The following is a 24,269-nucleotide window of genomic DNA, read 5'->3' on the forward strand; positions in this document are numbered from 1 at the left end:
GCTATAAGAAATAATTGAAATAAAGCAGGGAGGATGGTAAGGGCGATGTGAGTATAATATCATCCACCATGCTGACTTGAACAGTTCCAAGCTAGTTTAGTATTTAGCAAAATTGGCAACATCTAATCCCTTTTTTATATTAATTAGTGCTGTTTTTATAAAGTACGAATATAGTATTCCACTTAGATTTTTATGAAGCATTTCCTATTCAATCTAATTTTGAAAAGCCTTAACAGTGGGATACTCCCCTGCTGTAAAAGACACTGTTAAGAAATAGGTTTCCTTGATTTAGTATTGTTGAAGGACATCTCATCAATGAATACAGAACTGCAACAGAACATGGATAAGAATAGATCACTGCACAGTGACCACAATAGTGAATACGACTGTGAATATTAGGAAAAAGCTGTACTTTACAAGAGTAAAAGGTATTGGAATATAAAGCTGGGAAGGACTGCTGAAAAGTTCTTTTTAAAAGACCACACCATTTCAACTTTTTTTTTTACTTAAAATAATATTTGGATGTTTGGTTCATTGAACATAGATCAATTAATAAATTGTGGGGCTCCAGGCTTAAATGCTTGACTATTTGGTTTCAATACTCTGAATTAACTGCTTATCTGGTGCTTTTTTATAAATAGTTGGAGAAATGCAAGGCCATTCTGGCTAACTCAGATGTGTAATTTTTGCTACAAAGAGTTGGGATACTAGCCAGTAGTGCCATGTTCTGATTAGTAGTGTACTATATTGGTGAAGATTTAACTAGGTCAGATCCAATATAGATTTCTGCCTATTGTGAAAAGGATAACTCTAGACTCCTGTCTCTTTAAATAACCTTGTTAAGTGTGTTATAGAGACATACCATACCTGTTCTAGAGCTTCAGCTGAATTGGCAAGAACTATTGCCAATCAATGTAGAAACATTAATTTATCCCACTGATTGGAAAAACAACATGTTGAATATAGCCTGGATAGAGATTGGTAATGGACATGTTGCTTAGTATCAATGCTGCTTGAAATAACTATTGAATCAGAAGTCAGCATTAAAAGTAAAGAATTACTATTTTTTAAAAAAAATTAGTTTAGTTAGTTATGAATCAGCAGTTTGTATTAAAAAAATTTCACTGCCCGTTTTCCCACTAATGAGATGATTGTTTATATATTTTATTTTTATGGTAAAAAAAATCTCAGTCCTTACAGGAAGAGCAACAAGACCTAATATGCCAGTTAACTTCCTTGAGTTAGGGAAAGAACTACTTGCCCCTTCTCAAAACTGACAATACTTTGCTCCAGCCCCATTGGACTATGTGCAAAACAAAACAGATACAGGCAATAGATCCCTGACTGCAACTGGAGGCATTTCAGTCTCCTGTGGGATGAGCAGTTCTATTGCAGATATGCCACTGTGATATTAACCTGCCAGTGTAGGGACCATGTCTTCTATTACGCTTCCCAATGAAAGAAGCCTGTAGTTGGTACACTTTGTTCTTAATCCTACTCAAATTGCCAAAAGAGGCGTCTTCTGTTGAGCAACACAGGGAGGAGTTTTCCAATTCAAGCCAGATCCATAAGGGGGATGTGTGGAAGGTAGTAGAACTCGAGTGATCCAGTGTCTGGGAAAAAGAGCAGAGCTTCGGTAAGAAATATGTACAAGTAGTCCTCAATTTATGACTGGTCATTTAATGACCATTTGAAGTTATAACAAACTCAAAAGTTACTTATGACCCATTCTTGAAGTTATGATTGCCATACTACCCTTGTGGTCACATGATCATATTTTGGTTGCTTGGCAACCAGCTCACATTTACAATGGGTTGCAGCATCCCATATCATGTGATAGCATTTGCAACTTTTTTGCCATTTTCCGTCAAAAAATACCAGTAGATAAAATGGGTTCACACTTGGCCACATGATTTGTTTAAAGAATATGGTAACTTGCTTGATCATCATAAAAACAGACATAAAATCAAGTCTGGTAATATGGCGCCTTGACTTTTAACCAAAATTTTGGTCCCAATTGTGGTTGTAAATCAAGAACTACCTGTAGTACAGGAAGACATGCAAGTCAGTTTTATTACTGCTTCCATTAGCATTTTCTAACTGCCAGGTACTTAGACAATGAGGTTATGAGTCTAAGTAATTCCAGTTATGATAATTTGTTCCCTCAATTGGAACATCCATCCTATTCTAATACATATAGTACATGCACATTTGTTACCTCTGTCTTTCGATACCCAGGAAAACCTTCCAGTTGCCCAGTGGACCAAAGCTGTATGGATTTCGAAATATCTAGAGCCAAGAGAAAAAAGGAGAATGAAATACTGTCAAATTATTTTGATTTTAACTCAAGTATTCTTCCTTTTTCTTTAGAGGAGAAAAGGTGTGTGTATTTCAGTATGATTGGCAAGGACTTCAGATATTTAACAATAACAGAACTGCATACAAAGCAGCTTTAAAATATACAATAAAGATTTTTGTGCTGAACGTGTCAACCATAGTGAAAGAAAATACTCTTGAAACAGCTTTTTGCCTTCAAAATTCCTTGTATCTTGATCTGAATTTTAATTGATGAATTCTAAGTTCCTAGTAAGAAAGGCCTATAAGTTTTATCTGTGATGAATAGATCTTATGAGAGACCATCAAAAACTATAGAAACTGAGGAAAAAAATAAGTTAAACCCTTTACTATATGATGATAATATGTATATAGAAGTCTAAACACATTAAAATTACCCAAATAAAGTAGTATAAAATTTAAAGTTACAATGAACAGCAGTGTAAAAAATGCTGTGTGTTCCTAGAAGACAGAAAAGTGAAACAGGCAAATCTAAAAGATTTGTTGATTTAAAAGGCATTCTAGAAAGAACTTTCAGTCAACAGTTGAATGGGTCTGTCCCCCTTTTTCTTTCTCCCTTTTGGAGATTCAGCCTCTTCCCTTACCTTGCCCTTTTTTTGTAGCCTCTTTTTTTCTTTGCGATTGATGTGTCTTTCGATGCTGGTCTCCCCACGGGTGATGAGGGCTGAGTGCCAGAGCATGAGGGCACCCAACGCCAAGGCTACTGAACTGAGAGAGCAGTTTAAAAAACAAGGATGTCAAACTCTGCTAAGAGGAAGACTTGTAAAGATAATGAGTGGTGGAGCGTCATGCAAACTGGGATACTTGGCAGCTTTCTGAAAGTTTCTTGAAGTAGATTTTTCCCCTCCCAGCACTTTCCACCAAAGAACTAGATCAGTTACCTGCAGAGGACCCAGGCGTACACTATGCTCTTGTGGAAAGCTCGCTGGCGGAAGGAAAAGGTGGGTGGTGGTGTCTGAGAGTAAGTCTGCAAGTAAGAGCAGATGTTGCCACAATTAGAAGCAAGAATGCAGGAAAGAGCAAACAGAGGGCTTTCTAGGACAAACAAATGGGATGGAAAGCACAACAAGCAAGCCTGATACATTTTTAGGGCACAAAGACCATGGTCATGAGAGCGATGGGCAGAGCACTGGGACCCAGGACACATTTTCCTTACTCCCCATTAGCACTTGTCTTTCAAAAGCAGATAAAAACATCTGGTTCTGGAAATATTCCCTCCATGTATAGGGACAAAATGACAGTTGAATGGTGTTCCATAGCTCCCTTGTGAGCAAGAATGGAAGAAGTGTGTCTGCCCAGGAAATTAACAGTGAATTGTTGTGACAATCACTTCTATAGAATCAGAATGGAACTAAAATGGTAAACTATATGCCCTGTCCTGTCCTTGAACAGCTGATGAGCAGATACCCCACCTGATTGGCTGTCACGTGCAGTTTCTCCTTGTCAAGTAGTTTCATTTTCTATCGGATGGAAAAAAGGCCACCGGTTACCCTCACTTAATTCTTCTTGGCCTATATGCACCCCTGCTGCATAGGGCAGCACCTCTGCATGTTTCAAGGCCTTCTCCCCTAAAGAAAACATGCTGCCTCCTGTGCTCACCTCAATGGCAGCATAAGCTTCCCAGAACATGTCCCAGCCACTGACACTGCTGTAGATGCAGCCCATGGTCATGAAAAGCATGAAGGAGAAGAAATAACGATGATTGTAGTGTCCCACACAGTTGTTAAGCCATGCTGTCTCTTCAGGTTAAAGATGTCTTAACTCCATGGAGAAAGCCAACCTTTTCCCATTACAACAGAAGATAGCCCAGCCTACAAAAGCTACTCATGCTTAATTGCCACAGCATTTTGGACCTTCAATGTGAACCACTTGTGTTAAAATAAGAAGGCACCAATTTTTTCCCCAATCACTTGCTTTGGCCAAATTTTCAAGAGATCCCGTTCTGTTTCTGGGAACAGAATCACTTAGATTTCTTCAGTCCATCTGAACCTGATTCATTATCCTTGGTCCTATTGCAGACCTGCAAAAGGATACGGCAATGATGGTCCATCTTCAACACACACCTGTGGGAGGGGAACAGCATTAATTTTAATCACAAAAGGGTTGATATGCAGCATAACTATTAACAAAAGAACAGTTCAAGCATAGAGCATGAAAAATGAAATAAACCAGAGGCTAAGTGCATATTACCCTTTAGTAGAGACTTAATGGACCATGATCATTAGTTCCCAGTCTTGGGAATAATAATAATTTATTAAGCTTGTATACTACCCTACTCTCAATAACTTTGGCTCATAACAATCAAGGAAACTGCAATAAAATCAATAAAATGCAAGAAAGATGGCTAGTGTGATGGTGAGAGGTCTCGCTCTGCCTGGGTGAAGAGCCAGGTCTTCATGGCTCTTCTAAACAGGAGAATTGGGGTCATCCAAATCTTGGGGGGGGGGAACCTCTTCCAGAGTGCAGTTGCTGCTATCGAAAAGGCACTTCTGAGGTCCAGAGATGACATCAAAGAAACTTGGAATACACCACTGCAGGATTGAACTAACCAGTTAGCAGTTAGAGAATACAGGCAGTCGTTTAAGTAACCCAGCCTTATGCCATGTGGGCTTTATACATAACAAGCAACACCTTAAATTGCACCCAGAAGCAAACTGGAAATCAGTGCAGCTTACATACTATGATTAATAACAAAGTAGTTTTTGATTTTATTGATTACTTTATAATAAATATTACAAAAGCTAATGATAAGTTTCTGTGCCCAAAGAAAAAAAAGCTAATGATAAGTTTCTGTGCCCAAAGACAAGACTGTGTGTACTCTACAGATGCATAAACACAAATAAAACGTACAGCATTAGCTGTTTGGAAATGTTAACTTCATTTCTAAAAATGAAATTGCTTTAGGTGATGAAATTAAATATTTTTTAATTGCTGAAGAGTACAAAAAAAATTCAAATTCAACAGAAGAAAGAGAAGTAGATTTAGATTTTAAAGCTAGAATCTACTTGTAACCCCAGCGGTAACGGAACTCATATAAGATCAATACATAGGAATTTATCGGATTTGTGTAATTTTTTTCTCTTCTTATAAACAACCCTGCTTTTTGTGTCAGTGCAAATTTCACTTTGGGAAAAAAATTACCACACTTCTACATTTTATAACGCAGCTGAAACACAACATAGGGAAAATTAAACTCTGCTGATGATGTTATCTAGTTGGGTAATGAAATGTCTGCAAGAAAACAATCAAGCTCAGTGAGCATTCAGGACTCCACAATTCAACCCTGAGCTGCAAATACTCTCTTCTAAAAAAGGGAATATTAAGCCAGTCAGTCCTACTGTTGAGGCAATTATGAGATTTAAAAATGCCACCATTAACACTTCACTTCTACCTCATAGAAACTTCGCAGCGTATAAATACATGCATTGGATGCTCATGTTGTATTATTCTAAGTCCAACTATTTGAACAGTTGGTTAAAATACAACAAACAGGAATACACTGAAGGGAAACTGGTAATCAGACTAACAGATCCTTAAAAATTCTTTAAAAACTTCTGCTATACCAGAGTTGTATGTCTAATATTTCATGTTCACAAATTTGCAGAAGCAAACCTAGTTAATTTTCATAATTTGAGATGAAGTAGCAAGAAACGAGACTTGCAGAACCTCTTATGGGGTCACCGTATGCCTTGCTACAAAAGAGGCTAAGAGTAGAGTAGAGCTTTTTAAAGGTTTCCAAATAACAAGGATGACCAAAAAAAAGTACAGATGGCAGGGAAGAATGAAAGAAATTAACACAATTATGGCTCACCTATTGCAGATGCTACAGTGGTGGGTCCGGGCAGGTTTGGGGGCAATACATTTCCTGCAGATTGACACAGCAGCAAGATCATTCTTTGGGTGCTGTAGGAAGGGGAAATCAGTAGTTTTTGAGCATGGTGGAGCATTGTTTCTCAGTCTTTTGGCTAAAATCAATTGTAAGTATTACTGAGTAGCAAAGATACTGTCTTTTCTTTCTTATCAAAGATAATGATCAGAAGCTTTCTGGGACAATGTTTCTCAACCTTGGCAACTTGAAGAATGTGGACTTCAAGCCACCAAGATTGAAAAACACTACTCTGGGGTATGTGTTGTTCACAGCATGTGAACAATACCAATTGTTTTGGGTCCATGACATTTCATAGTAAAATCACTAGTGGTCATGTTTCCATAACATATTTATCCATAGTTAACTGAGTCCAATATTCTGGGTTTACACAACACACTGAATCATAAATTAACAATATGGTCTGCATAACACACAAGGCTGAAATGTGGTTGGCTGGAAGATAGTTCATTAAGCTGTGTGAACCCAGGTAGACAGAAAAAGATAGGAAACATGCTGAGCTGCCCTGCTTATGAATATAAAACAAACATTAAATATTAAAGAAGTCCAAACATAAATATTAAAGCCTCTGTCCTACCTGTGGTGGATAACCAGGCTGAGTAGTGATAGCCATGTAGTAATGGAAAACAATCATGACAAGGTTCCAATGGCCATAGATAACGTGCCAGAAGATCCAGGCAATGGGGTAGGTCTGGATAATTATTGGTAGGAGGCAAATGTACACTATGCCCACTACAGAACTGGTCAATGTAATCACCAGAGCTACAAACACCTGTTGAAAGGATAAAGGAATTTGAACTAGCAAGACACTATATTCCAAATCTGCTCTTTGAAAGAGAAAGGGCCTGTGGCAGATACATTTCTTCTTGTTTTCTGGAAAGCTGAAAGAAATAGTAAACAGATTCTATGAAGTCCTAATGCCATGTCTTCACACATATTCAGTTCTTTTTTTTTAATTTCCTGGCTTCATTAGTTTGAAATAGCTATGTATGTAGCTTGAAAACTGGAGGTGTAACTTTATTAATGCAGAAAATATTTCTCCTTAAACTCCAAATTTTGTTTTGTTTTTCTAAGTACTCACCACCCCAAACCAACGAGTGACATGATCTACCAGCCAGTATATAGGCTCAAAGAGAGCATCAAGAGCTGTGTCGCCATCAGCAAAAGAGTTGTAGAACAGAGAGCGCAAGCAAAGATGCCCGTATAGCCACAGTTGTTCCACTTGCTGGGTCAGCCAGAACCGGCGCCGCTGACCTATCCGCAAACATTTCAGGAAGAGACGCATGACGGCGGAGTACATCCGCCGGCGACTCCTCATCCCTGCTGCTCAGAACCTGGGAAGAAAGGAGGAAGTGTTAGAAAGTACTTGACAGGGCTTGGTGAGAAAACTTTGGCACCAGACATTCAGAACAGTGCTCTGGGTACTGCTCCATTGTCATCTTGTTAGGTAATGCCTCGCTGCAAGTAAGTGAAGAAATCTTTGCAATCATGGTTAGCATTGCGGCTGGGGAATCAATCTCACTTTGGATGTCTCCAGTACAGCATTGGTGGAAGAGTTATGCTCTCTTCCATAATACCAATGGGGATAATAACACAGAAATAAGGAATGTGACTTTGCTGATGCTTCTGCTCACTTTCCTAGGCTGAACAGCACATGCTTATTGTATTCAGAATGCAAGAAGTGCTCAGAATTTGCTCTACAATTGCCCAAAGAACTCATCTTTTATTATTATGTTTGTATTACTTTTTCCCCTGCATAACTTCAGAGAACCATAATAAAGGGGGGGGGGGAAGAATGAACTCAGAGGAAGCCAAAAATACAGCAAATGATGAGGATATTAGAGCCGATGAAACTGGCATGGTCTGGAATCGTAATCCAGGATTAGGCACCTCTCTGAGATATTGGACATCACTTCTCTATAATCTCTGTAGCCAGTGTGAACATCATTTAAACTGTTAAGAAATAACTGGAATTTAGCCCAATATTGTTGAACAGGATATACTATATAGAGCACTTTAAGATTTAAGGACAAGTAATGTAGCTAGATTTTTTTCTAAAAGATCTTTGCTTTCATTCCTCATTCATGCTTTCATCTCTTTTTTCTAAATACCAAAGTATTCCATAATCACTAATCCCTCTCAAAACTAATCTCTTCCTTGGCATCTCTGCCTCACTGGAGCCAATCATCCCACTTAGACTAGCTAGCCTATGGCCACCAAGGAAGGCCAACTGTTTAAAATATAACTTTTACCTGTTTGTAGGACTCCAGCATCAAGCAGCTGCTAATCAAAAAGCAGGAAGGAACTTGAGCTGGATCAGCTCTGGAGAAAACTGATCTTGGCCAATTAATATTAAGTGAGAATGACTCTGGGAAGTCCTCTGTGGGAGCCAAAAGCATCCTAGTAAGGTGATGCTATGGCAGATCAAATTAAATTTTAGCCAATGTAAAATTAGACCCACATGTTTCTGTCTAAAACTGCAGCAACCGTTACTGGTTTTATGCCAACAAAATCTTAATATCTCTCTCTTCTTCAGTTCTTATTTCAAATAAGAGTTCTGCTATAGTTAATAGAAAACATATAATTTACTTTTAACTTTATCCTTGCATATGGAGTGGAATTCTTTCTTTGGTATTGAGGAACCGCGTTCTGACGTCTGAGGGTAATTTACCAAGTGCAAGAGTGTGGCTTCTTGCTAAGTTCCAGAAGAAACCAAACAAATAAATATGTGGAAAGCTTTAGGCTTGCAAAACCAACCTGAAAACTATAAACAATAAAAATCTACTATCCTGAAAAATCTAAATGTCTGCTTGCATTCCATCATTGCTCAAATTTTCAGGCATCCCACTATCAATTTTAAATACAATAATGCGCCCCGCCCCCCGAGTATTAAAAGGTTGCCCATCCTTTGTAAAGATACAATATGACTGCACAGATTAAGCAGGGATATCAGTTTCTCGCACAAAAATATTTCATGGTGAGTCAAGAATTACCTGAATCCACTTCATATAATCGTATAATATTTACAAAGAACAGATCTCAATTAGTTTTCTTGGGGTAGGATATTAAGAGGGAAGATTAGAAGACCCTGGTAATTGTGACAGGCCAAAATGCTTGCATTAATTCAATAAGCACACGTAGGCTACAGAATAAAATCATGTAAGCATATACTGTGTATTTATGCTCACACTTAAGTATTTTGTGTGCCGCCAACCAAATTTGCACCAAGACACCCACGACATAACGGAACCTACGAAGAACAGCCAATGGACCGCTTTCTAAAGGTTGTTATACTTCCTGACTCTTCGAAGTTGAACAAGGTGTGCTCGGGCTGTAACTCCGCCTCTGTGCAAACCTCAGCTACTTAGGCACATGTATGACTCTGGCAACAAAAACCGCAGATGGAGAAGGAGACAGAAAAGAACTGTCTCATCTATTCAACGGAATCTTTGGAGAAGGCCAGGGCTTAAGAAATGAAAACACGTCTGCTTCAGCTAATCGTCCCTTTACAGACGCGAGAAAACAAAGCGTCTTAAAGAGATCTTGCCAGCATGCATTCCAAGGAGAAGGCTAGGCAACCTCGGCTCTTTTATGACTCATGGACTTCAACTCCCAGAATTCCTGAGCCAGCTTGGCTGGCTCAGGAATTCTGGGAGTTGAAGTCCATGAGTCATAAAAGAGCCGAGGTTGCCTACCCCTGGGCTAGGCAATTCTTCGGCCCGCGAAGGAGACTTCATCCCAGCTTCTTTTCACAGCAACAAGCAATATCCACGCAAGAAAACACGGGGCTATCAGAGACTTCAGCAAGAAGGCTAAGCCCTAAACAGCAATGCAGGAACCTCTGGAGGCGCCAGCCGGTGGAACCCAAAGGCGTTTACCCAATAGACATCACTGGAAAATCGGTTTCCTTCATCTCTTTCCCGCTTACCTGGAGCTGCCATTTTGGGGGCTCAGTCAACCCCACGCTATAGACCCCTCCTCGACTACCGGAGCCTTCCCGGCATCATTTTTTTCCTCCTTATTCTTATTCGCACATGCGCGACTACACGTTGGCTAAGCTAACTGAAACTACACTTCCCATCATTCAGTGCGCTTCAAGGGCCATTCTTTTCCGCCGGCCTTCTAGTTACAGTTACTCTGCAACATCCGAGGCCAGGTCTTGGGTTGGTATTCCGAAGAACGTGTGCTTGGAGGAAGTAATGTGAGGGTGGGATCGCCCAATGAAAATTCCAGCCACCCGCGGGGAAGACGCGGCCTAGCGCGAAGTCCTTTCCGCCGCCTGGGATGGCTCCTACGCGCTACTGTGTTCCTGGTGGGTGACCGGGAGAGGGCGGGATGGGGTCCGCTCAAAGAAGAGCCGTTCCTTGGTTGAGAGCTAATTTCCTGGGCCAAGCTCCGGAGAGTCTTGTGGGTAAAATGTCTGGTATTTGCTTCAGCCCCAGAGCGAGAAAAGGCTGAATTTGGGGCTCGGTGAGTTGGTTTGTAGGACACAGATAACCGCGATCATAGGGTTTGTTGGGCGTCGGAATCGGTTTTAGTTCATAAAATATATCTACGAATGTAACTGGAAGGAATCTGATCATCCAGACCAACCCTCTATTCAGTGGAGGAATCCTCTATTTTCCCCCACAAATGGTCATTCGGCCCTGTCTGAAAAGCTAGCAGAGACCTTTCGCGGTTCTAGGCAGAATATTACACATTTTATCGGTCCATACCATCTAATCTAGCAACCTGTCTCCAATTAGATGCTTCGGGAAAGCTTTCAACCCGAGCATTTTGTGTACTTGGATTTTCAGAAAACCTTTGTAGTTCTACATCACCGACTCTTGAGTAAAGTTAGCAGCCATGGCATAAGAGGACCTATTTCTTAAGAATTGCTAATTAATAAAAAAAATCAAAAGCAGAAATTAGAAATAAGTGGGAAGAAAAAAGTGAATTTTTCAAGATTCCATGCGGGGATCAGTGCTTTTAAGCATATCCATTAATAATCTTAAATATAAGTGCAGAACTTCCCATATTTACAGAAGATACTAAAATATTTAGAATAATCAAAAGCAAAAGTGTTTATGAAAAGCTCCAGAAGGATCTGTTTAAAATGGGTGAATACTAATCAACTGTGATTCAATTTAAATCACTTTTAGGCAAAACTATGTCATGAAAGAAATCCCAGTTGACACTGATCTTGGATTCATAGTGGATAACTCAATGAAGATATCAACTTCATACCTAGGGATCATTAAGAAACAGACTGAAATTAAAACTGGCAAATTGTAATGCCCATAGACAAGTATTTGGTATGCATTTTGAGAAAAATTATATAAAATTGATGGGGAAAATGTAGAAAACAAACATTTTGCCCATGAATCAGAAAAACTAGAACATGTAGGATTTTTTTATTTGGAAGGTCATTTGAGCAGGAACATGATTAAGATGTACAAAATCATGCATAGTATGGAGAAAGTACTAAAACAAAAAAGTATCTGTACCTCAAAATATTAGGATCAGGGCCATCTAATGAAATTGATTAGAAAGATATTTAGAGTTGACAAAAGAAAGTATTGTTTTACATAGTGCAAAATTAATTTGCAGAATTAATTACTATAGGATTTGACAAAAATACTTCATCTGGATGTTTTAAAGGGGATTAGATAAATTCATGGATGACATTAATCAAAGCCTTCCAGTTTTGAGATGTATTGTTGCTTCCAAATTAGGGATTCCATCCCTCTACTGTAGTATTAGCTGTAGGTATAGTGCTTGAAAACACTTCAGAGGTTTCTGCTTGGCCATGGTGAGAAAGTGTTGGATTAACCATTGGCCTGATCCAGTTGGTTTATTCTTGTGTTCTTTTTTTCTTTACTCATTTATTCTATCTATAGTATTTATTAGTGTTACACACAAACTCATGTACATATGTCACAGAGGAAGTAATTTCTAGTGAGAGCAATCAGACATGAGTATTTAGAATATGAGAAGATGTGGCGATGGGAAAACAAGCTGTTTTGTCTTGCCTTCTATTTCACAGGAGAGCGGCTCTGCAGTTTGGAGGAAGGAACCCCTGGGAATGGCACCTATACACGCCATGGTTCTATCTTTGCCTCTCTGGCTGGTTGTTTCATGAAGAAAAGTGAGAATGGCATGGTGAGAATCAATATTACTGCATAGAAATACTCATCAGCTTCTTAACTTCTCAATTGTGACTGGGTTTTCAGTTGTAAGGCGTGCACCCATGTCACTGGACCTGATTTTATTACCAATATTACAGTAGTCATTAAGCTGATCATGTAATTGTAAGTCCAAATCACATGTTCGTTAAATGTATCCTGAGGTTATAAGTCTGAATCCAGAAACAGCAAAAGATGCTGGAAACCTATAAAAATAACCTTGCAAATTGTGGTCACATGATTGCAGGACACTGCAACCAGTTGTAAATTTGAGCCTGCTTCCAAGTGCCCAAAATGCAGTCATATGATTTTTATTTTATTTTTTTTATTTTAATCCCATTTATATCCCGCCCTTCTCCGAAGACTCAGGGCGGCTTACAATCTAAAGCACAAATCAATGTGCTCAGCAATAGCCTTCATTCTATGTATATGCCTGCTTATTAGGGCTTTCGCTCCCCCCCCCCCCCCGAAGCGGCATTATTACAAAGTCAGCTTATTGCCCCCAACAATCTGGGTCCTCATTTTACCTAACCTCAGAAGGATGGAAGGCTGAGTCAACCTTGAGCCTGGTGGGATGCGAACCTGCACTAATTGCAGGCAGCTGGTGTTACTTAAGGAGGCATTAGCCCACTGCTCCACCAAGGCTGGTGGGGGGGGGGAAAGAGGAATGCAACATTTTACAATAGCCAGAAGTGTTTTATGGGCTGTAAAGCACCCTTTCCAATGCCATTATAACTTGTGAAACATTAAACAAGGACTGCATGTAGCAGTATGTGCTGTGGATGACAGTGGGAGGGATAATGATAAGGACTGCATGCCTTGAATAACATGACATACAGGCAATCCAAAAGGGGTTGGACTTCAACTTATCACTTGGTGGTAGCTCAATGCATGGATGAATCTTGCTGGTTTTGCACCCTCCCTATAGCTCCCGGTAATCTCTGTGATGAGAGATGTGGAATCTCAGCTACTGCCCGATGTGGGAGCCACAGTGACCTGCAAGGTAATCTCAGCAGATTTACCTAATAATTTCATTGTTATTTTTAACCCAGCAATTAGTGTCATGAAAATAAAAGGTAATACAAATGGATAGAATGCTATATTTACCCATAAGTGAAGAGTAGGTTTACCCCCACCCCCACCCCCTGCAGATCATCTTTGGAAGCTCATGTTAGATTTGCCAACAGTGTGATGAATGAAACAAATAATGTTTTTGTTTAATCTTTCTCTGGTATTAGTTAAATATGGGATCATTTCCCCTACAATAAAATGAGTACGTCAAACCTAAGTCACAATCAAAATCATAATATATTGCCAATGTTTCTGTCTACATTTGTTTTTACTTACGTTTTTTAGTTGTTTAGTCCCTGCATTCAATATTTAGCAGGCCTACTGTGATGTTGCAGAAAGAGAAAAGGCTTATATATCCCAGGTTGGAGATTAGCTTGTTTATTTTTATTATGTAGAACTGAAGTATTATCAGTTACAATCCTGAAGTTATAAGAGAGAGCAGATCATTGCTAAAAGTTACTTTCTCTCTTCCTCTTTTCCACTTCAGGTTTGCAGTATTAATTCTCGTTTTGCCAAGGTGCATATTTTGTATGTTGGTTCTACACCATTAAAATCCCCGTTCCGTGGAACAATACGGTATGAGGAAAACTTGTTTGTGGACATTTTTTGAAGGTGGCATTAGTGATGAGAGAATAAGCAAACTACAGTATGTTAATACTCCATCTGATTCTCATTGATATTTGAGTGATAATGAGAATTGGAAATAATGTTGGTTTTTAAGCTCTGCTGATTATAATTTTTTCATATAATTAGCTAACTTCTTTCTAAATTATGCTATTATGCAATATACATGTTTTATTTTATGTATGTATTTATTAAATTTATTGACTGCCCACCTTACCACAAGGATAATTGGGTGGTTTACAATATTAAAAGATAAAATATTACAAAGCCCATACACAGTACAAATATAAACATCAACTGTAACTAAAAGATGGAAAGGGAGGGAGTAGGATGCATGGGGAGCAGAGGGATAAAGTTGCCTTGTTCTATAAGATTAGTTGAAGAGGGGATAGAACAAAATGGCAAAATTACAATTTCATCTTTTCTTCCATTATAGCAGAGAAGATATCCGAGCTACAGAGAAAGACAAGGTCAGATAGCTTTATATTTGGTTATATCAAATGAAGGAGATATGGCAGAGAAGCACTTTTTTTACATTAATATGTGTGAACTTAAAGATATGTTCAATCATTTTATTCCACGTGTATTGGTATAGTTTCCAGGTGATTGCTAAAACTTGTTAGGAACAAAAATTGCATATTTGGGGTAGTAATTTGAGTCCTAAGGTAAGAATACCGATGGTTAACGGCCACTCATTCAGCGACCATTTGAACTTATAGTGGCACTCAAAGTTCCATGTGTTGCAGCCCCCCTTCCCCCATGCTTACATGATCATGCTCCATTTACTTGGCAAATGGCCTGGATTTTGGACCTTTGGTTGTGATTTGCAAACATCCCTGCTGACTTCCCCTAAGCAAAGTCAATGGGGAAGCTGGCAGGAAGTCTGGATCACATGAGGTCCTAGCTTAACCGCCCGCCCATAATAATTCGCTTAATGACAATAGCTGGAGACTGCTGGGAATGCTATTGCCAAGAAGTGTGGTCACATGACATTACACTTTACATCACTTAGTGATGGAAATTCCAGTCTCAGTTATGGTGTTTAAAGCAGACATGTCAAACACAAGGCCCGGGGGCCGGATCCGGCCCGCGAAGTGATTTCATGTGGCCCGCGAAGCCATCCTGGAAACAGTGAGGGAACGGCCCCCACTGCCTTGGCCCTGGCCCAGAGACCCTCCTTCTACCAGAGACCCTCAGATCTGTCCCACTCCTGCCCAGGCCCCCATTGGCACCCATGATGCGTATGATGTAGAGCTGGCCACGCCCACCCAGTAGGCCATATGCACTCTAGCCACGCCCACCCAGTAGGCCACGCCTACCCTGGCCATACCCACCTGGCCCCCTGAGGGCAACTGCAATGCTGATGCGGCCCTCAATGAAATTGAGTTTGACACCCCTGGTTTAAAGCAAGGGCCACTTACTTTTTTAAAAATGTCATGATTATTTCAAACCTTTCTGTATCCAAACCTGACTTGCTTAATTGCTCTATTTGCCAGAGACATTTGTCCCTCAAAATTGTCCTCGCGTTTTGACATTTGCTTTCTCTTTCCTCCTCCTTTATATGTTGATAGATAGAAGTTTACAAGAGTTTCCGGCCAGGAGATATTGTTTTGGCCAAAGTTGTATCCTTTTTCTGTGGTTGTCTTTATGCCTGCGTTTTTGATTTTTTGTGGAAATTTTCTGACTTTTTCCCTTAACCTGTGGACTAGATCTCTTTAGGGGATGCACAATCAAATTATTTGCTGACCACAGCAGAAAATGAGCTGGGGGTAGTAGTGGCTCATAGTGAAGCAGGTAAGAACGGATATTTTCTGAATAAACTGAAAAACCATAACTTAAATGTACACACTGGCACCTTTTCAAGTTTCAGCTCTCTGCAGATGTGATTTTGTGGGAAATATCAGGGATGCCATAAATGTCACTATATCTAAATAGGAAAATCTAGAATATCCAGTCCACATAAACAGCTGTTCTTTAGTGTCAAAGTGAAAGCTGTGTATCATGGTAAGTCATTTTGAACTGGAATTATTGAATTTAAAGATAGCAAGGTTGTGACAACATCGGAAACTAATTGCAGGGTAATTTTCAAAAGCATAGGACTTTTTTCCCCCAGGAGTTTATGTCTATATAAATATTGACTTTTTTTATTTCAGGTGTACAGATGGTGCCAATAAGCTGGTGTGAAATGCAGTGTCCCAGTACACATGGCAAGGAGCTGCGCAAAGTAGCCCGTGTTCAGCCTCAATTTCTACAGACATAGTGAAAGATTCATACACCAAAGCATATGACTGGTAGCAGGAAAGATTAATCCTAGGAAAAGAACCAGAGGAACTTGAAAGAAAAAAAAAGCAACTTCAAGAATGTTGCAGAGCTTTTTAGTGAAGGACATTATGATTAGAACTTTTTACTTTCAATTTGGCAACCTAATTTTGTTTTGTAATTCAGAAAACTTTCTACTCTGATTTCTGCCTTCAATTGAAGGAGCTAAACTCTGCTTTAGAAAAGCAAAAAGGATAAGAAAACAATCTATAAAGGCTACCTGCCTGCATTTTCGCTTGTAAATTACAAGTCATTGGCCTGCCCAGGAAGTAAGCCTAAATCAATATCCGTTTCTCTTAAAATATACTTTAATTGCAAGCCCTTTTGAATCTCAAGTTATCACAGTATCACAAAAAATGGAATAAAAACTAGGAACTTGACTGTAAAAAATGCTATCAAGCTATATTTTGACTAAACTACTGAGGCAGTCTTATACAGTGGCATTCAGTCAACCTCTGGCATGTGAAATTATGCAACACTGCATCTTTTGACAGTATATATGATAGTGAGATATGCAGAGTCCCAAAAAATGCATTTTTCAGCATCCTTCTGGTGCTCAAACTTTGGAAATGTTTCCAGAGGTGAATGCAAAACAGATATTCTTGACCATGATTTTTTTAATAAAATCCCACATCAGAATGTTTTCCTCCACCTATCCATGTCCTTGTATTTCCTGTACATATTGTATCTTGTATTTGACATCACATGGGATGCACGATATTTTTCAGTCAGTGTTGTATACTGCTTTGGAGTGGCATTTGAGGAGCAACACAAATGAGGTCCCCCCCATATATTTAAACCTTCACAAATCAAGTTGCGACATCCAGAGTTCTTTTTCTTGACTTATCTGTCATATTTTCTTATCAACCTTAGTAAGACCGATGCTTGCCTTTCATGTTCAGCTTTTTTTTTTTGCTTCCTCAATATCCAGTTGTCCCCTTTTGTGTTCCCATTAGAGCTACCCATGTATAAATTACTTTATAGAAAAGGGCTTTTAATTCGTAATTATTCAATTACTTATTTTTATTCTGGTCCTGTTTTTTGGGAGTATGGCCTCTGAAAAGTATGTATAGTCATGTATCTGTACTCCTGGTTTAAGTCTCACCCTCTCATCTCACACACAGGAGATTGGTTTCACCTAAAATTGGCAACAGGTGATGTTCTTCATTGCAGTAGTTACATATTTCTTAATACTGTATTAAACCTCTTACAAGTAATACAGACACAGCAGCTATTGCACATAATTCCTTTATTTTACTGAGACTAGGGCAAATTCAGCCATTGTACAGTGAAATTAGTTCTAGTGTAAATCTGCCATCCAGAAGGCAGAGACAACCACAAACTATGGGGTAGAAAAGCAACGTGATGATACACAGTATCAGGGTTTACTGGCACTACACAAAGTTACTGGATCACAGGTGGAAATTCCAGAGTGGGAGCTAGTCCTTTCTTCTAGTCTCACCCTTCTTTCCTACATTCAGAAGGCAATAAAATAAGAATTGGCTTTTCATCTAGCTTAAGTGAAATGGCGTGCTGCTTATGCAAAATTAAAAAAACACAAATTAAAAATGGTCCTTGCAACCATCTTGAATGGCAAAACCAAATGAAACAATACTTGACTAATTGGAGTTCTCACATCAAGATAGGAAAGGTTATCTTGGGAAAACCTTGGTCTCCCCTTCGGTTCAGCAGCATTGAATTTCATTGCTTTGGGATTTGTTTCTGTCAGTAACCCTGCTGATCTATGGTCCACACCTCTAAAATATCTAGCCAGATCCTGCTGGAGAAATGTGAATGTTGAAGGGTAAGCCATGGCTCTCGTAAACTTCACCATCTCTGGCTCTTCAGCCCAGTCCCTTGAGGCATGTGCTAGGAAGGGGAAAGAGGGGTTATGCTACTGATTACTTTGCCTGCCCTCATTTCTTAGCTTTGCCCTGAGCTGCCACAGCTTCCATAGCTTTGCGGACAGTCTCCTCATCTCCCAGGAACTGCATAGGCTTGATAGGCTTCAAATTTTTGTCCAGCTCATAGACTATTGGTATTCCGGTGGGCAGATTGAGTTCCATGATTGCTGCCTCAGACATTCCTGCAAAGAATAAAATAAATGAAAATGTATGACAAGGTAAAAAGCTTGATTATATTACCCTATTCAGGACCTATTTACCAGAGAGCTTTGGTTCAACTAACTTTTTAGATTCAGTCACGCTTAAATCAGCTTTCGCTCCAAAGTTACAAACAGAATACTCGCCTTCTAGATGTTTCACAATGCCTCGGAGACTGTTACCATGGGCAGCAACGAGCACTCGCTTGCCTTCCTTGATCTGAGGAACAATTTCTTCATTCCAGAAGGGCAGTGCCCGAGCAATAGTATCTTTCAAACTCTCACATGTAGGTAGCTGATCTTCAGTAAGGTCAGCATAGCGGCGATCCTGGAGTAGGAAAGGCAGCAGCAACTTAATCACAGTGATTGATTCATATTTTCTCAAGACTTGTTATAGACTGCTGTACTTCATTTTAAAAAATGCTTTAGAAAAGTTGTGTCTCAAACTACCTGTTTGCTTGGCACCATACTTTAGGCACTTAAGTGATCTTATAGGCTACTATATTTTTTTTAATCCCTGCTTAATGACATTTTTAGGTCTCTGCTACTGTCACAATAATTATTATCAGCCATATGTTAGGCAATAAATAATTTAAAGGTGTCTGATGAAGTTGTATAACGTTAAATAATGTCTTAACTTGTTACCATCTTCAACCACTGAAAAACTGCCTTCAATATCATTCACTCATTGGATTCATACCCAAACTTATCTGGACTGATTGCCTCTTTAGTAGCCTTGTTTACAGTTTAACTGTACTATGTAAGTTTCTGGTGAACTAGTCTTTAAATATTTAAAATAATATCCTACATTAATTATATTACCACAGTACATGAAAACTTATTAAAGTTTAAAACGGCATGTGAGGCCAATGCTCTAACTATTTCTTAATTCATTAACAAATATTGCATAGATGGAAAATTCCGCCAGTTTAAGAATAGCCTTGACTGTTCCCATCCATAGAATATAAACATTCATGAAAGACCAATGTCAATGATTAATTGCATGAAAGCAATCTGTATTCTAAAATTTTAAAATTCTGCTCAAAACATACAGCAATGTAATCATATCCACAGAAAAAGCCCAGAACAGTGGGCCAGTGAGAATATTATATGAGTACAGGTCAAACAAGATAAAAGTGAACTACAATGGAACTATTGTTTGAGTCAGAAATCAAAAAAGCAAAAGGCAAACGAAACTACACAATAATTATATCCTAATGACAATTACTTTAAAATAACCTCAAAGCAACAGCTAACTTCATCAGATTAATAGATTACGACCTCATCTTACCTTGCTAATGGTGTTATAGAAAGGGTGATCAGGCTCCATTGGAGGTGGAGGGATGTCATAGGAACGCCTCCATATCTTGACCTGGGCTTCACCATGTTTAGCAGCTGTCTCAGCCTTGTTAAGGCCTGTTAGACCACCATAATGCCTTTCGTTGAGACGCCAGGTCCTCACTACTGGCAACCACATTTGGTCAAGGATATCCAGCACAGTCCAGAGGGTCCGGATGGCCCTCTTCTGCACAGATGTGAAGCAGATGTCAAACTCATATTTAGAATCTGAAAGAGCCAGAAAGTATAATACTGTAACTCATTTATCTTTACAGCTGTTATTGCTGACATAGTTAATCCATCTTGACTCATTTAATCTGTAGTTCTGAAGCACCCTAATCATTGTAAAATAGCATATTAGTATGGAACCCTTCTATATTCGCACTTGTCCATTAATCACTTGCCATAATATGTAAAATAACCACTGACAAAATATTTCTATGCAGCAGATAAATGGACTCAGGGGATAAGAGGATTAAAATCTCCTCTTTCAGAAGCACTCTGGAGTCTAATGCCCTGGTTCCTGCCACCAGCCCTCTTTGAAAGGACATCCATCTGGTGTTCTCACAAGAGTTCTCACAAACTGAACTGCCCTTCCAGCAAAGTGTATTTGTGTGTCTGTGTGTGTGTGTGTGTGTGTGCACATACACACATATATAATCACTATGGTGGCCCTTCTATTCATGTAGGATCTTCATTTAGCATGAGACTGAAATTTGCCTGTATGAAAATAAAATAATCTTGCAAAAGATAAAATAAAAAAATCTCAGAACAAAAGATGACGCTAACGTGCTATAACTAAGAGAGAGGCCGCTTTAACACTATTTATCAGATCTTCATAATCACCTTGTGCTCCCTGGTTTCCTGTTGCTAGTCTAGAGTGCACGAAAATTAAATGATTGTGCAATAATGCAAACTAATGCCATGGTGGAGAAAGCAACAGTTGTGCAACGCAAGAAGAGTGAATGAGGACATATAAGCACGAATAATATTTGCCAGAATCTCCCAAATGAAAGGTAGAGTTTAAAAACAAAACTTACTTATACAATACAACACGCACACATGAATATTAGAGTTGTTGAATGAACTTTTTATTCTTTAGATACCATGCTGAATTCAAATAAACTTGTTTTAAATAGTATTTCCAGGAGAAGGCCAAACTTACAATTTATTCTATTTAGATGGGCTCTCAAGTCCATCAACAAATTAAAAATGTAATTTTAATATTCACATTTTTAATGCATTAACAAAAACTTTCTACAGATTTCATAACTTGCTGGAGAGCAATCAGATGAAACTCTGGGGAGATTCCAATTGTGGATAATGCAGAAGGTTATCTTCATCTTCTGAGGACTGTGACTCTCTTTCGGGCCTTAAGGTAAGTAAACTAAAGAGCGAGATCAGTCTGTTTCTTGAACCTGCAGAGGTGCACGTCTTAAATAAATGTTTCCTGGCCCTCCCCCATTTCCTGCATTGAGCACAAGCTCTCCTTTCTCCGTTGCAGTACTGAATGACTCAGCTTCTACTACATTTCTTTAACAAAGTATCTACCCAATTACCAGCAAACTTCTAGACCAGGGGTAGGCAACCTCGGCTCTTTTATGACTCATGGACTTCAACTCCCAGAATTCCTGAGTCAGCTATGCTGACTCAGGAATTCTGGGATTTGGAGTCCATGAGTCATAAAAGAGCCGAGGTTGCCTACCCCTGTTCTAGACAGTCTAACTGCTGGATGCTTTCCCTGAGGATTAGGTTAAGACATCATTGTGCCTTCTCGGGCAGATGGAAAAATAATTAACTCAAGGGGACTGTCAAACACGCACAGCTTGAAAGAAGCAGGGGCCACCTACTCAAATGAAAGCATCCCTTTTTTTAATGCGGAATATCGTTTTTACAATCAGAATGGTTTGTTCCGTTATCCCGGAGTTGAACGTTAGGAAGCCTTAGCAAAAATCACACACACAAAAAAGGCTCGATAGCACGCTTGGCTAAGGGCTTGCCGGAATCAATGAACTCTGAAAGGAAAAGGACCGGGTTAGGGCTACTGTGGGACTCCTCCCTTTCGCCTCCGGCGGGAAGGCGCCGTCTGGCGTTTCTCCGCCGAGAGGGACAAGGCAGAGAGCACGTGCCCAGACAAAATCTGTCTTTGTCCTCTAACCCAAGCGCCTCGGGACCATTTTCTCTAAAACGCCAAGCCCAAGTTACTCCGTGGGTCTTCCACTGGGCACTCTTAGCATGGGACAGGCAGCATCTTTGCATTCGCGAACCAGTAGTATCCCGCCGATTTTACGCAAAATCCCATTTGCACCTAATTCAAAGGACACCGAGGACACACGGACGGGAGTATTGATTACCTTCCAAGGTAAAAATTTTGGCCCGAGACGCTAACCCCCCCGCCGTGGAGAGGGATTTTTTTAAAAAAATAAATCCATATCCGGTGGTTAAAGTCAAAAGAATTCTCCATCCCACAATTTGATCACTGTTCACGGTTATTACAGGCTACGTTTATGACCTTTGTAAATAGCTCAACATCCACCTATACGACCCCACAAATTTCAGAACGAACAGTTCCCCCTCCCGTCCCAATTTTCTCGAAGTGAAAATGAGCAGAGGCGGCCCCCGCAGCAGAGCATCAACAGCCGCATTGCTCCCTCCATCTGCCCGCTTCCTCCGCATCTTCACCTCTCAGCGCTTCGCCGCCGCGCCGCGCTTCTTCCTGCCCGGCTGGGCTCAAATCCGCATCGTACCAACCACTGAACCGATTCTCTAGGTTCCAGGTGCTCTCCCCGTGCCGAATCAGCACGAGCCTGTAGGCAGCCGCCATACTCTGAAGCGAAGAGACTGAACCGAGAAGCAGCAACGAAAGAGAATGAAGGTTCCTCTCGCTCCCCCAGACAAGAAGACTCTTTACCGGCTAGTGCGCATGTGCCAAAAGAGGAGCCTCCTGTGATTGTAGGACGCAGGCGTTCCCGTAATCTTCCAATCTGTAGACTCGCAGCAGCTACCGAGATTGCGGGTTAATTTGGGTGATTCCCACTTTATAAGGGAGGGGAAGAAGGTATTTTGTTAAATTGACTCTAGATGCAGGGCGTGTGGGACATGCTATTTGCATGTTGTCATTAAGTATAAAAGTTTTCTTCATGCGTTTAGGAGGTATAGCGTCTCATTGGTCCCTCAGAATCATTGCGCATGTAAAAAATGGCGTGGCGTCAGCTGATGAGCCGCGATTTTTCCCCCTGAAAACTTCCTAAGGGATCGGAATGTGCCACAGCCAGAAATAATAAAAGATCTGAGCAACAGAGCCTCCTATTGTCTGGTGAATGTCAGATACATAAAAGGAAGGGACCTTGGAGTCCTAGTGGATGATCGCTTGTATACGAGCCAGCAGTGTGCAGCAGCAGCCAGAAAAGTTAATACAATCCTGGGTTATATAAACAGGCATAGAATCAAGATCACGAGAAGCAGTGCCATTAATTTGTTTTAGTAAAATAATTTAAATCAATTTTTTACTTGATTTCAAATTAAATGAATTATATTGGTTGACAATGAGATTTTTTTAACACCAATACATTTTAACAACATACTCTATTTGTAAATGAACGCAAATGCAAATTATACAATTTTTTGTGCAAAAATAAAATTACAGATTTAAGAGCTGTTATCATTAATTATCCTTAGATAAAAAATAATTCCATCATCCAAAACTTTTGTTATACTGTATTTAACGAACAGATAGATACTTTGGGATTAAAAAAAAAGACTGACTACATTTGATTGTGTATCACCATGGCATTAAAACAAAATTCGAACAGTGTATGAAAAATAAAGGTTCCCTAAATGTCTGCTGGCTATATCTATACATTTTCCTTGATAGCACTCTATTGCCTTCTTTTTAGCCTTTTTTTCAACTTCCCAGCTTAAAAAAGGCAAGTTTACAGAGACTGTTTAAGCAGGTTGCTAGGCAACCTGTTCACACTCAGCCCTTCTTACCCTCCCATTTTTATATTAGCCTGTACGGATTGCATTTCCTTCAATTTGAGCCATCTGAAGGCCCATCGCTGCAATGCATTCTGCTGCTCTGCAAGAATTCTGGTTGCCCGAGGAGAATTTGGCGCTCCGGAACAGTTTCCTTCAGCTTTTTTTTGTGTGTGCAAAAAAAAAGTGCTGGAACGCCGTTCTGAGCGTTCTATGGGAAAAAAAGCCCTGACACGAAGTATTAGTACCGCTTTATAAAACCCTAGTAAGACTACACCTGGAATATTGCAACCAATTTTGTTCACCATACTACAAAAAAGATGTTGAGATCTTGGAAAAAGTTCAGAGAAGAGCAACTAAAATGATCAAAGGCCTGGAGACTAAAACATGAAGAACAGCTGTAGGACTTGGGTTTGGCTAGTCCAGGGGTAGGCAA

At 39.7% G+C, this 24,269-nt stretch overlaps 3 protein-coding genes across 8 annotated transcripts; 1 reads left to right on the forward strand and 2 right to left on the reverse strand.

The window, feature by feature from the left end:
- Window positions 1–1,143: 1,143 nt before the first annotated feature.
- Window positions 1,144–10,295, reverse strand: ZDHHC16 (zDHHC palmitoyltransferase 16). Of its 5 annotated transcripts, none has more exons than XM_081329661.1 (11): window positions 10,170–10,295; window positions 7,323–7,575; window positions 6,819–7,013; window positions 6,167–6,258; window positions 4,390–4,418; window positions 3,955–4,094; window positions 3,768–3,815; window positions 3,237–3,322; window positions 2,940–3,063; window positions 2,219–2,289; window positions 1,144–1,613 (listed from the first exon to the last, which is right to left on the reverse strand). In XM_081329661.1, the coding sequence occupies exons 2-11, from the start codon at window positions 7,557–7,559 to the stop codon at window positions 1,499–1,501; spliced, it is 1,137 nt and encodes a 378-aa protein (XP_081185787.1). In that variant the 5' UTR covers window positions 7,560–7,575; window positions 10,170–10,295; the 3' UTR covers window positions 1,144–1,498. The 5 variants fall into 5 exon arrangements, with proteins under 5 accessions (XP_081185787.1, XP_081185788.1, XP_081185789.1 ...); XM_081329662.1 differs by having other exon boundaries at window positions 3,955–4,088; window positions 10,170–10,294; XM_081329663.1 differs by lacking the exon at window positions 3,768–3,815.
- A 53-nt stretch (window positions 10,296–10,348) lies between these two features.
- Window positions 10,349–17,074, forward strand: EXOSC1 (exosome component 1). Of its 2 annotated transcripts, none has more exons than XM_081329672.1 (8): window positions 10,349–10,553; window positions 12,267–12,382; window positions 13,334–13,408; window positions 13,964–14,052; window positions 14,540–14,570; window positions 15,672–15,722; window positions 15,810–15,894; window positions 16,254–17,074. In XM_081329672.1, the coding sequence occupies exons 1-8, from the start codon at window positions 10,526–10,528 to the stop codon at window positions 16,358–16,360; spliced, it is 582 nt and encodes a 193-aa protein (XP_081185798.1). In that variant the 5' UTR covers window positions 10,349–10,525; the 3' UTR covers window positions 16,361–17,074. The 2 variants fall into 2 exon arrangements, with proteins under 2 accessions (XP_081185798.1, XP_081185797.1); XM_081329671.1 differs by having other exon boundaries at window positions 10,350–10,553; window positions 14,537–14,570.
- Window positions 17,075–17,455: 381 nt separating this feature from the next.
- Window positions 17,456–22,786, reverse strand: PGAM1 (phosphoglycerate mutase 1). Its single transcript, XM_081329666.1, has 4 exons — window positions 22,541–22,786; window positions 19,812–20,086; window positions 18,668–18,848; window positions 17,456–18,505 (listed from the first exon to the last, which is right to left on the reverse strand). Exons 1-4 carry the CDS (start codon window positions 22,680–22,682, stop codon window positions 18,336–18,338), a joined length of 768 nt encoding a protein of 255 aa, XP_081185792.1. The 5' UTR covers window positions 22,683–22,786; the 3' UTR covers window positions 17,456–18,335.
- Window positions 22,787–24,269: the final 1,483 nt, after the last annotated feature.

The sequence above is a fragment of the Vipera berus genome, assembly GCF_964194415.1.
Source record: "Vipera berus genome assembly, chromosome: 5".
Classification (NCBI taxonomy): domain Eukaryota; kingdom Metazoa; phylum Chordata; class Lepidosauria; order Squamata; family Viperidae; genus Vipera; species Vipera berus.